Raw genomic sequence first — 14,240 nt, 5'->3', positions numbered from 1 at the left:
TCCCTGAATTAAAATCATTGTGCAACAAAACGAGCACTTTTGGATGTGTGTATACTTACTTGCATTAGGTAGCCGACGATCAGAAAATCCGTGAGTCCTTTTCCGGAGAATATATTTTAATACTTTCAGAAACGTCTCAGAGAGACCCGAGAAGTCAATTTCAAAACTGTTTTCCATATGCGTCAAACCGTGTCCGTCGCACGCGTTCATCTAGTGGGCTATGCGTGATGTATAAGTTCGAGCAGTTTCAGATACTAATTAAACACCCAAAACCACACGTTTTAAATGAAATTGCAATGAAACAAAAAGAGATAGACGTTTTACGTCAAAGAACGAATTGTAGAACGGTACTAGAGCTTAAATTGGTAAATGGCTTTTATTAGTTTTATCACACATTTATAGGAGAAATTCGATAAAAACGTCTTGAGAAACACTTATTTGAATGCTTTTGGCTTCTAAAAAGTTACTAAATCTCATAAAGTAGGAGATTTAAAAGCAATTTTTAGTACAAATTTTTTTCAAATGCTTTCAAATGAAGGTAATAAAATTGAGCTAGCTGGCATAGTTTTAGTACCAGAGGTAATTTAAGGTAAAACGAACCGAAAACTAAAATTGTTTAATAACTCTGTAACGATATCTGTCATATCACTAAACTACCTAACACCCTGCACATATGTAGTTTCAAAGGAAGAAATAAATAGTTAATGTTTACAAGCAATGAATACCAATAAAATAATATTTTTTGTGAAGTTTTCAATCACTACTTGTAGCGATACAATGCAGAATATTGTGATGTTTTTCATGCGAGCAAAAATACACATAAGCTATTGCGCCTTACTGCCATATGCTTGTTGTTCAATTCAAGTGGTAACTATCTGCCGGTTATTGAAACCATTTAAATACTCCGTGACCTCTATTTTTCGCGTAGTGTTGAAATCCACAAAGTTTTTTTTTACGCGAAATTTTGGTTTTTTTACCCGGTTTTCGGAATTTATGCGGTTTTTTACGCGGTTTTCGGAATGTACGCGGTTTTTTACGCGGTTTTCGGAATTTACGCAGTTTTTTACGCGGTTTTCGGAATTTACGCGGTTTTGATTTACGCGGGACGTATCCTTCGCGTAAAAAGCGACTTGAGTGTAAAACTAAAAATTAAGAAAATTCTCAGAGCATGGAAAAAGCCGTCAGCAGTATTCTTCAAATGGAATTTTTTCAGTAAAAACTATGAACTTGGGAACAAGAAAAAGAAACTATTTTAATAATTTTTCAAAAATTCGATCATTGGCTTTCTGATTTTGCTTTGGAGCTTTTCTTCTGTTGTGAAAATTGTCGTGAAATCTCCTTTTCTAATCGATATTTTTTCTGGATTGTTGAGACAATTTTGTTGCATTTTCATGAAAGAATTTTTTGTTCTAGGACGCTTAACTTACGAGTTATTCCGAGGAAATCAGAAAATTTTCTTTGGATTTTCTGGAAAAATAGAAGCCATTGAATTTTTTAAAATTGTTTTCATTATTAAGTCCGCCCATTATGTCACTTTAACGGAACAGTAAATCAACAAAATATTCAGAAGTGATTTACTAAGTCATCAGGACGAGTTTTCAAACGAACAAACAGGTAAAAGGATTTTATAACTATAATTTTTCATATCTGACTTCACTTTATGGTTCATGGAATGAATACGAATCAGTGAAGCAAAATACTTTCTCCCAAAGCTAGTCATTGAAACTATTAAGAGCTAGAGGATTTTGCATAACAGAACACTGCTGTTCAACATGGAACCCTTAATTTGGAGGGCAATTGTTGAGGTCATCTTTATGCATCAGTAAACGTTACTGTGCTGTAAATTTGTTTAGTTGCTATAAAACCTGTAGTTCAACATAAATTTTCCAACTTACGACGATATTGACCATTCATGAATGGTTAATGAAGTACGATCCGAACTCTGCGGTTCAATTACGATTAAGTTTCAACTTTCAAAAAACGGTTGTAAATTTAGATCAACATGATTCAAATGCAAATCAAAATTAAAATGTAGATGTAAAAATTGTATTGTTAGCTAAGCCTAAGATCTAACAATGTATTGATTTTTCTCATGTTTAACATTTTTCAATAAGAGTTTAAAACTGTCAGTACGCTGAATGAAACCCGCATTGGCTGTTTAAGGTGTTATGTTAACACACAGTCTGGAGAGTGCATTAACACGCTTGGACTGATCATTTAGATATAGTAAAATGTTATTTTATGCAGAAACAATAAAATAAAAATTGATTCGAAATACCTGACGAGGTGCTGCTGCATGTTTGCAACTGTGCGCAATAATTTCGAATATCCTAGCCTCGAATGGGCACTCGGTGCCCGCATCACAAGCTTTCCATTTCTTCGTGCGTTAAATGTTACCCACCAGCTCCTGATCGGCATTTCTCGGAAAACATTCACACCACATCGCGCTTAGCCGCGCGCGCGGAGTCAATTATCCGGTCAGTTTCCACTCGACCGAGGGCTTTGAATCCTTCGCTTTTTTTTTATTTCATTAATCGCCTATGAGTATTGGGTGTGAACGATCCCATATAACCCGTAGGTAATTCGTGACTTGTTATGCATTGTGAAATTGATTACAGAAAGAAAGAAAAAAAAACGGTTCGCGTTGGCCTTGTGTCGATTGAGCTGCATCGTAAAAACAAAATTGTTACTGTACGAACTGAACGGAGCACCAATTGAAAACTCGAAACGCATACCTGCATGCATGCATGCGAACTGGATTAATGTGACTAAATATCGGGGGGAAAACAGTACCAGCGGAAAATTATGTCTGTTTACATCGAACACGCTCATTTCGAGCGGCTAAAGAAGAATGGCTTGGAGGAGTTTTCGTAGTTGCATGATTTACCGCCGAGTGTTGGGTGTTGCTTGACGGAAGGTGCTTGCCTTTATGACAAATTGCTTTTGCTTTTCGGTAAGCATTGTTGCGGTCTAATTTGGTTTTCCGGAAACAGTGTGCTGTGTATCATGATACCAACGCCCAGGGTAGTTAAGCATCGGAAAATTATGCAATAACATGTGTAATTAAATTCGTAATTGAAACGAGGTAGACATTTTGTTCGGAAAAATTCACGGAACCAAAGTGGTTCACCAATTATTCGAGGTTGAAACCGAAACCGGAGCAATTGAATGGCTTCGAATGGGTAAAATTCAATTTTAATCTTTAGTCTAATGATTTTAAGTCTTATGGCGTTTTTCAACAGTCTGTCTCCAATTACCTAGTAGTGTTAGTATTAAGGTAATTAGAGTACACTAATGGCGTATGTATGGCCCGCTTATTCTCCATTCAGTTTTCTTCCTCCACATAGCCATATGTGGCCAGGATTGGTTGACTCTAAACGTCGGTACTAGTCGAGATTCTTTCCTCGAGGTCGATTGGGAGAAGACCATGAGCATTCACCCGTAGCAAACGTCGGTGGCGTTGTGGGCGTACAGAGCAGTACAGTGGTAGCATAGTGAGGATGGTTGGACAATTATAGCTGTCAGCCAAAATTTTTGAGTCGTTTGAGTCATTTTGTCCTTCCGTCGTTGTGTGTAGTAAGCGAGCGTAGTAATACCTAGCAGGAGGCAAAGGTCAGTATAGGGCTTCTCCATGACCGTGTACGGGATATGCTATGATTGTTCGTACTGTTCGTACTGAATGCGTTCAATGCGTTTCACCCCGTTATTATAATACGGGTCGCACACAACACAGGTTGCCTCTCAAATTGAACGCACCAGCGAGCAGTAGAAAATGCAGAGGGGCCCAGGATCCTCGAATTTATTACCAATTCTCAGGATCAAACCATGTAGTCGATTTACTTTGTTGACAATCATTTTAGTGCTATCCGCATATGATAGTCGTGTGCCATCAGTATCATTAATAAACAGCGATAACACTAAAGGTCCCAAGATACTGCCTTGGGGAACTCTAGAATAGAGAACATATAAAGTTTCGGTGTTGCTACAAGGTGATTCAAAGCAATTGAACACATCGGCTTTGTATGGCTCGTTTGTTGCTGGTGCTATCTAGCTAATCGGTGACAAAACTTTCATTATATTATATTCGATTTAATGGAAAAGCGGGACACCGAACAAATCCTTCAACGTTACTTAGGTCGTTCTGAAAGTTACGCATGATTATTAGATTCAAGACGGTCAGCCGCAATTGGGGATACGGCATTAGTTCTCCAGCCTACTTCTAATTTGGGTCTAGGCTCAGTTCTCCGCACTTTAGAGGGAAAAACTATCACTGTTTCTTACCAATAAACACTACTAACATGAAAAACCAAATAGGCCCAAGAATTAGAAGCGGGCCGAAAATACCATCCAGTGCCCTGTATGGACTAACCGGCAAAGTCTCTGCTATCAGTCAAACACTGCCCAGCTTAATTTGCTTCAATTGACATTGTATATAATGCTTTTTCGACCAAGAGAACACATAATGAACAATTTAAAGCTTATCTTTTCGGATAAACTTTGACTCGTGAAGCGTACACCAGACAAGATTTTGGTTTATGGAGGAAAAACGAAAGAATTTTCTTTGGTTTTGTTTTGTTTTGAATAACAAAAAATATTCGGATGGCTTGATTGTAAATGAATTTTTGACTGTAATTATATATGTTTATATGTATTTGGATATGTGAAAATAATCCGATAAAATCTTATAGTAAATTGCATCTTGATGGTCTCTGCGCAAACAAGTGCGACGGTTCACCAAAGTCAAACATTTTCTCCGTTTTTGAAAAAGTGCTAACACATTCAATAAATTGATTCGCTATATCCAAACGCAGTCCGGTGAAACGGGGTTAGCACCAATCCCGTCGAGCGCAGTGATCGTTGCGATGCCCGAAACTTTATTGCAGGTCTGTCTTCTAATGTGTCTATGTCGAGTAAACGGCATCTGTCTACTTAAGATAGATCCGGGCATCACAACTATAATACATTTACTATAACTATTCGACGTTTAGCAATAGCCCGTGGTAGATCAACGGATCTCGGGGTTGCTCAAGGGACTTATTGCTACCGTCGGCGATAGCCCGATTGGGGTCGCATTGAGTACTCTAAGTCTGAAGTCAGAATGGCTTAATTTATTATTCGAAGGGTTTATGGTTAAATTTTGGTGGAAAATATCGGTAATGCATATTGATATTTTCCCTATTCTTAATGCATTCTTAACCCTTTGTCTGTACACTGGGGTCAATTTGACCCCAGGCCACTTTGAGAAGCTATAACTTTTTTGTTTTTCAATGAATTAATCTACTTTTTTCGCGACTAGGTGTGTCTTCCGGAGATCTTTTATTATAGAAGTTATTAGATCGAAAAATTTCGAAAACTTACGTTTTGCGACAATTTTATTGAAAAATTTACGTTGTCTGTACATTGGGGTCAATTTGACCCCAAAATTCAAACTGCTATATCTCAGCGAAAACCTGATAGATATCCGAATTTTTAGATGTTTCAGAAAGGTAATTTAATGGACTAAATGATAAAATTTTAAATGGCGACTTGACGGGAGGAACCTTGTACAAGGAGTAGTAGGTTTTAGTAAAGAAAAGTCGAAAAAATCGGATTTTTTTTCAGATTTGTGACGTTTATATCACGAAATCCTTACCACCTAGAGTGACAATTCTTTCTACAAAAATATGCGCGTACACGAGATCTTCAAAGTTACATATGCCATTTTAAAGAATTTACTCGCTAGGTGGCGTTAATGTGAGAATAATCAACTTTTTTGTCTTAAATTTATGAATTCTACTCGGGGTATGAAATGGGGAAGGCAACTAGGAAGAAGCGCCCAACATAGCTCTAGCCATCCCAAGCCCCTACCTAGCGCCTCCACGTGGCCATACCTGAAAATACTTCAATTTGTATAATTGAGTAGCCAAGCTAGGAGGTGCGGAGTCGTGCGGTTTTCAGTTCCTAACCTTACAAATGTAGTTTTAGGCAACCATTAAACCACACGACTTTAATTTCAAGTATTATATGATTTATACTATTTTTTTGGTAAACTAATCTATTTTCAGAGAGCGAAATAAGGCGCTATATCCTTGGCCAATTGCAGCCTGGCTTCTGGTCTAAATGCCATTAGTTCATCCCTGAGGGTCCGGAGTATCACTTAACCCTTATTAGCAAAGATACTCCCAACGACTGTAAATAAATCATTATCTATGTATATGGGAAGCGTTTGGTACGGGAGGTCCACGCTTTCTTCCTTCCCTTGATTTCAAGGAGTTTGATGGAATTAGGTATTTTTTCTAGTTCCACTTGATTCCTTGGAATTCTTTCTGCGGTACATGCTGCGCCGTTGGCCTGGCCGTTGACAAGAAAAATGATTGATTCAAGTAATCGTCATTTTCCAGGATGCCTTCCAGAATTGGCTGCGTTAGTGTGAGATTAGAGATTAGATTAGATTAAGTTTATGAATTCTACTCGTGTAAATCGTTCTTGCTCGCGGAAAATTTGGACAGAAAAACAAGCTTTGCAGTAAACATGGTCTTGTGACAGATAAAACTTATGGCTAATAGTGTGGTCAGAATTTGATCGCTAGGTGGCATAGGTGGTCCTTTTTTTTATTTTTTATCGCAGCTTAGAATACTGACTAGATGTAAAATTTGTGTCTACGGCATAATTGTTCCACTCTATTTTGAAAATTTTGGTACAAAATTCTGTCGCCAGATGACGATGATTTTTTCCCGGTACTATGTTCAATTTTTGCCGATCGTTTTAACATACATCCTGGCCGAATCGGTGGCTATATAGTATTGCGAATAATTGTTACTAGTTTTATTTTGCGAATTAATGTCAAAGACGACGACTTTTGACGAAACAATATGTTCATATAGAATAAATAAAACAAAACAAAAAGCACACTAGCGTCACCTGGTGATTAAATACTGTGCTAAACTGTGTATCATAGAGTGAATCTATTCCATTTAACCAATCTCGCCGAAGGCAAGAAACTTGCATGCAATCGACTTATTTAACTGCGACCAATATTTATAAAATTGTACTCGTACACCACTTGGCGGATTCATTCTAAACCGATCACCATGGTTTTATCTACCACCGGACTATGTTCACTTCATATCTTGTCTATATAATCAACATTAGCGAGAACAAGTCACACTAATAGAACCCAAAAAAATTGCGTCCAAAAAGATCTATTTTTCTAGATAAACACCACCTAGCGAGCAAATCCTGTAAAATGCCACAAGTTACTTTGAAGATTTCGTGTTCGCGTATATTTTTGTAGAAGAAAGCATCGTTCTAGGTGGTAAGGATTTCGTGATATAAACGTCAGAAATCTGAAAAAATCCGATTTTTCCGACTTTTCTTTACTAAAACCCCTCCTTGTAAAAGGACCACCCCGCCAAGTCGCAATTCATAATTTTATTATTTAGTGCATTAAATTACCTTTCTAAAACATTTGAAAATTTGGAAATCCGTCTATTTTTCGCTGAGATATAGCGGTTTGAATTTTGGAGTCAAATTGACCACAATGTACAGACAACGTAAGTATTTTTTTGTACAGGCAGAAGGTTAAAGCTAAAAAGAGATAGACTACCGGGACAGAAAGATTCTTTGTTTGATACATTTGGTTCTGGAATTGTAATTCGAATCCTTACTGAACACCGAGTCACATCGGTCACCGACGGGTCGGAGAGCCAGCTCAGCAGAATGCGTGCACATGTGAAGTGTATGCATGGCGCTGGTGCTTGCGTTCGGTGTCCGTCGTGTGTCTCAATACGGTCGGAGTTGTCTGTTTTATTTTGACCTGTTGCATAATATTTGTTTACATGATGATGTGTATGGCTAGGGTAGAGTACGGATAGTACACAACGACCATTACGGTCTACGGGCCTACTACAAACTTCATTTTATCGAACGGCATTTGGATATAACGAACCAATCACGGAATGCATCCGGACTTTTTCAAAGGTGGAGGAACTATTTGAGTTCGGTGAACCATCGCACTTATTTGTACAGAAATTGAAGAGATGTAATTTGTTATAAGATTTTATTCATTAAAAAAAATTTTATGTCAGATGAAATACCCCAACAAATGTAAATGTAAAAATGTAAACAAGAAGGCAAGTCTTCAGGATGTCGCCAAGGGAGGTCTCGCAATGCAAGTCGGACAAATCTCCGTTGCACAGGTTCCAAGTTAACTGGTTTGGAAACCAGACCAGGCTGCAATTCTTTAATAGGAGATGAACTAGACCAAGGGTACAATACAACAATTTAAGACAGTGAGCATTCTTAAAGTTCGGATTCATCTTAAATAATAATCCGAGCTGCAGTGATGCCTTGGAGATATTTGATTCACGATCTAGATTGAATGTCCTTTTTGTGTCCAGCAAGACTCCAAGGTCATTATCTCGGTTCACTATGCGTAACTCAATATCATCGACGATGTAATCAAAGAGAATCGGGTTTTTATTACGGTGAAAACTCATAATTTTACATTTGGAAACGCTCACAATGAGCCAGTTCCGTTTGCACCAGCTCTTAACAAATCAAGCGAACCCGGCGACGGCAGTTGTCTATATTTTCTATCGTGGCGAATAGTTTCAGGTCATTGGCGTCACTGACCTACATCCAGTACTGAAATGGTAACGCAACGTTGTTAAATCACAGCAAGAAAAGCAGTGGTCTCAAATTGCTGCCTCGAGGAACTCCAGACTTATGAGTAAACATCGACAATAGGCATAATAGATGATAGGCATAATGGGTGGTAGGCATAATGGACGTTAGGCATAATTTACAAAATTTCACTTTCCTTCGAATACTCATTTGACACACTCATCACTCCATCACAATACAATGAGAACCGGGATTACAACCATCTCCCTTAGGGGCTTTGGACCCTCTGCTTTGGTTCTTGGAAGTCAAGAAGAACCGTCCTGCAGGCGGAGAGTTTACACTTTAGCCTTCGCATGAGTCCGCATATGACTCTAGTTTCCACCGGTTGTCCGATTTCCACTAAGGAACGTATCCCGGATAGTACCACGAGGAGGTAGATATAGGAGTTGCTGAATAAGAGGCTGTGGAACCTCATGGTGGTTCTGGAGCGCATTACTCAACCATTTACCATCCAGCCAGCTGTTAGAGTACAGAACAATTGAAGAGCCAGTTACTACGATCGTACTGACTCTAATAGCCTCTGCCAGCCGGGATTCGAACATACCACTACTATCTTATTAGACTAGCAGCATATCTCGAGGCCAACTGGGAGGTACACCCTATAGGCAATGCTATAGGACCTCTTGCAAGCTAATGGCGGATTACCCAACGTCCATTATGCCTACCATGCATTACGCCTTCCGCCCATTACGTTGACGTAATATATACAGATTTGAAAGCAGCATTTGACCGAATTGATCACCTTACAGTGCTAACCAAAATTTTGCGCTTGGGTGGCGATTTGTCACGTGGTTGAAATCATTCCTGCGTGATGGAGTTTTACAAGTCAAGCCTTGATTGGATTTATCACCTGCATTCACAAACGAATCTGGTGTACCGCAGGGTAGCATTCTTGGCCCACTTCTTTTTATTATATTTTTCAATGACGCAGCTCATGCCATAGACAATGGATGTCGACTTGATTACCCCGATGACTTCAAAATCTACTAGACGGTTCGTAGCTTACAAGATTGTTATCGTCTGCAGCTTTTATTAGATAAATTTACGACGTGGTGTAAACTGAATTCCTTGCTTATAAGCACTGCTAAATGTGAAGTAATTACTTTTCACCAAACTCAAACACCGATTCGCTTCGAGTATGCTATTAATGAGGAAGTGCTAAACAGAGTGGATCACGTTTATGACCTTGGCGTTATTCTTGACAGAAAGCTGACTTTCGACAGGCACCGCACGGCGATCGTGTCTAAAGCGAGTAGACAATTAGGGTTCATCGCTAGAATAGGATGGGACTTCAAGGATCCTTATTGCCTGAAAGTCTTGTACTGCTCTCTTGTACGTCATAAATAAATAAACAAATTATGCCTATCGTCCATTATGCCTAACGTCCGTATCCCTATCGTCAGTATGCGTAATGGGGTACACTCATAAAAATGTCTAAAACCAAAGAAAATTATCAAAAAATTTTATCTTATATTCAATATATAACGGGTGGCAACTAAAATTTTGGAATTTTTTCGCGACCCTTATACTCAACAACAAACGAGCTCAGAGAGAAATGAGAGTATGTATGTGTTAGCTCTTTCTCTCCTCTTTTTGTCGTTATTTTTTGTTTTGTTTTGTTTATCCAGTTTTGCTTAAAATGGCGTCGAAACAAGAAGTACCGTGGACGTACCATGTTCTGTGCAGTTAAGTCATTTTTATGATTCTTCCGCTATTCTAAGTATTCTAGATTTGAATTAACAACGTGAATAGCTGCAACGTATAGTGATATGGTCTATAATATCTGGTAAAAAATATGGGAATTATAAGTCGACCAAATTTTTTGTTTTGTAAACTTATCCACGGTGCCTAATTCTGCGCACTTTCTTGCCCATGTTCCTAATTCTGCGCACCCAAAAGGTGAAAATAAATACTTCTGCCATGCTGTTTATGTCTTTATACGCTGAAAGCACACCAAAAAATCCGGCAATGCCATTTACCATAATTAAATTCATGATCCGGCCTTCTTGTACTGTCCGGGTGGCAAAGGAATATTGTTATCATTTTGATTGCCTCATTTTAAATATTTTATTCTCGATAACGTGAAGAATTGAATTTTCATGCCTCTATACCTCAGCCATTTGGGTGAGGTTGCGTATTCTTTCGCGATTTCTTCGTAGGATCCATTACTGCGCAGAATTTGGAACATGAATAAAAAATCTGAGCCTAAATCTGCGCATTATTGCATCGCATTTTTCTTAGGAAAGCAATGCATGCAATCACTCTTTATGTCTAAAACATGACTAAAACTAGTTATTCTTTCTAATTATGCTGGGTAATTTGATCATTGCAAAGAATTTCGATCATAAATTTGTTAATTTTCTAGAAGGACAATCTTAGCATTGGTGCTAACGACGATGTTTTCTGCCATATAAAATACTTTAAGTTTCACTTTAAATTATTTCGCTCTCAAATATTATGGACAGTTTGTGAATAATGGCGTAATATTCAACAGACATTTAAAAAAAATAACGCAATGATCATAGTTATGCACAATGTTAAAAAATACTTATATAAAGAAAAATGCGCAGAATTAGGAGCGGTCACGGTATGTCGGGAGCGCGTTGTACACTTCTACGAACTGCCACAGAAATCTCGGCAAAAAGTATACGGTACAACATTTAAAAAGCAAATATGTTGCGGCTTCGACTGTTTACCATATCCTAAGATGCCCAACAACTATTCGCAAGCAAGGTAGTGGAAGACCTGCCAAAATGGACGCTGAAGAATCGTTCTCATTCTCGTGCCTTCAACAACAAGCCCTCTGGTTTGGCTATCAATAAGGATGTGCACTAGACGAATGTTTGAGGAAAATTTTGATCCGGTTTCTACAAAAGCATCATGCAGATGGACAATACGTGTTTTGGCCGAATAAAGCATCATCGCAATACGCCAATAAAACACAATCGTTCCTGAATACCCATTCGCACAACCCACAACCCGAATAATTTCTCCCAGTGCGCCCAATCGAAGATTTTTTCGGTATTTTGAGCTCCTTGGTGTACAAAAATAACTGGAGAGCCACGAATTGCAAACAGTTGACTGGTAGAATCAAGAGATGCATTCGCAAAGTTGACATGACGGCCGTACAACGCTCCTGTTCGGGCATCAAACGGAAGCTTCGCCGAGCAGCCGATTACGGACCGTTTTCAAATGTACACTAATTTTTATTTCTCTTCTTTATTTTCGGTAATTCGGATCTTCATCATGTATCTTTGTCTTTTTTGACAGCTCGAGGAAAAAAATCCAAAATTTTAGTTGCCATCCGTTAAAAGGGGGCTTAGGAGTTTTATTGCCATGTTTTGACTCATTTCTCGACAACGTAAAAGATGATAAGAAGTTGGGTTTTGGAGTCCAAAATTATCCCATAATGTTTGGAAAAAAATCCCAACACTATATTAGTAGACACAAGCTTACAACTAAAAAATACGATTCACAAAAAATACTACCTTCATTACATTGTTTCGTTAGGAAAGCCATAATTCAAAATGCCAGCTCTTTTGATATATGCTCGTGTAGGCGGCTGATTTTCTCTACCTTCCCGTTACGGCGCGGTATGTTCGGTACGTGGCCTTGTAGTAAAAGTGAAGTGCACACTTTCTTCTCGCTGACTGCAGCAGTTGTTATTGTTAGCACCCTCCTTCACAGTGCTGCGCTGCAGTACCTACTAGTACTATCCTTAGCCCTGTAGCATCTCGCGCGCCGATGGGTTTCATGTGATGTGCGAAAATGCGATGGACCGTCGGACTGGTTGATGTGCAAAGCAGCAACATGTTTTCACTTTTAAAATAGCATTATCTATTAGCTGATTGTTAATGAGATTGCTCGATACTGTAATCGAATGCTCTTTCTTTCGTTTCTATTCATTTCCAGCATCCCTACCAGGGACGGCGACTGCCCACAAGCTGGTCGTTGCTATCCGTCAAAAGTGCACCCCGGAGGATGTGCTGAACGAGCTGAAGGATTTGCCGAATCCCCGAGAGACGTCTGAGACCGACATGGTTGAATCGACCTTTAATCCACTGAAGATCGACGTGTTTGTTCAGACACTACTGAATTTGGGTTCGAAGAGTTTCTCACACACTTTTGCGGCCATCTCCAAGTTCCATCAGGTGTTCAAGGTTAGTTTAACTGTTTTGTCTAATCATATTGTAAGGTCGTTTCGTTATAAACAATTCATCCTTCAGGGTCTGGCAGAAACCGAGGAGGCACAAATTTGCATTCTTCACAATACGTATGAGCTGTGGAGCTACCATCAGCAGATGATGGTTGTTATCATCGACAAGCTGCTGAAGACACAGATTGTCGAATGTTCGGCCGTCGCAACGTGGGTCTTTTCGAAGGAAATGGTCGGAGAATTTACCAAAATGTACCTGTGGGAGATTCTGCACTTGACCATCAAAAAGATGAATCAACACGTCACCAAACTCAGTAATTAGCAAGATGAATTTCGATAACTTTGATAAAAACTAATAACTGACTGTGATTCTAGGTAAGGAGCTTGGCGACGCAAAAGATCGCCTAGATCGGAATGCTGAATCCTCTTCCAGTGAATCGGATGAAGAAGCCACACCAGGAGCGGCAGCTACACCTGCCCGTCGCCGTAAGAAGACCGCCGGCGATGATGCCGATAAACCAACGGAAGAACAGGTGGAACGAATGGAGGAACGTCTGGAGGCAGCTTTCGTGGATCAGAAACGACTGTTTCTGATTATTTTCCAGCGTTTTATTATGATCTTATCGGAGCATCTGGTAAAATGTGACACTGACGGACGGGATTACGATACCGATTGGTACCGCTGGACGGTTGGACGACTGCAGCAGGTTTTTATGCTGGTAGGTTCCATCGGGGATACTCTTTGATTAGCGGATGGGTTTTTAATATGGGTATTTTTATTTTAGCATCACGAACAAGTGCAGAAATACAGCAGTACACTCGAAAGTCTTCTGTTCACTTCCGATATTGATCCACACATTTTGGATGTATTCCATCAGTTTACCGCACTGCGGTCATAGAGGACATTTTTGGTAATAGGTTATCCTGTGTTTAGCTCCGCCCCATATGTGAGTATGAAAAAATATATTTTTTTCTATTGATCCCACGGAAAGTTGATGGCGTTTGTTGGATGAGAGAATTCTCACCGTGTAATTTTATGAATATTCGTTATAGTGACGATATGTATTAAAAGTGTATTCGACGAATGCGACAGCGCTCCAAACTTTTTGGCTGTTCTTTGTGATAGAATTGTAAGAAACTCCTGCTTGGTCTTGAACTAAAGCAATCCATCATCGAATTGCAACCGTGTTTGTAAGTTAAACTGAGTGAAATGGATAATTCTTTTTTAATTTTGCAAAGACAGAATTCAGGGCCCGTTGTAAAATCTCCTTTTGTGATTTCTTCTAGTAGAATTGCATACCGAAATTCATTGATAGTGAAAATATCTTGTCAATTTTCGTCGCTAACGGTTAGGTGGGAGAAGCACTTCTAGACGCTGTTGAATGGAGGTAACATATTGAATAGCAGAAAAAGCGTAAGA

At 39.1% G+C, this 14,240-nt stretch overlaps 1 protein-coding gene across 1 annotated transcript in view; it reads left to right on the top strand.

Annotated features, from left to right (window-relative positions):
• LOC128741639 (nuclear cap-binding protein subunit 1) overlaps nt 1-13,913 on the top strand; it is a 55,558-nt gene extending 41,645 nt beyond the window's left edge. The window contains exons 4-7 of the mRNA XM_053837593.1: nt 12,577-12,824; nt 12,891-13,134; nt 13,196-13,539; nt 13,606-13,913. Of these exons, the coding sequence (XP_053693568.1) occupies nt 12,577-12,824; nt 12,891-13,134; nt 13,196-13,539; nt 13,606-13,719 (950 nt within the window). The 3' untranslated portion in view covers nt 13,720-13,913. The remainder of the gene's footprint in view (nt 1-12,576; nt 12,825-12,890; nt 13,135-13,195; nt 13,540-13,605) is intronic.
• The last annotated feature ends 327 nt before the right edge of the window (nt 13,914-14,240 follow it).

This window comes from Sabethes cyaneus, chromosome 3 (assembly GCF_943734655.1).
Source record: "Sabethes cyaneus chromosome 3, idSabCyanKW18_F2, whole genome shotgun sequence".
In the NCBI taxonomy this organism is placed as follows: Eukaryota; Metazoa; Arthropoda; class Insecta; order Diptera; family Culicidae; genus Sabethes; species Sabethes cyaneus.
This window is presented reverse-complemented; position numbering and strand designations above follow the sequence as displayed.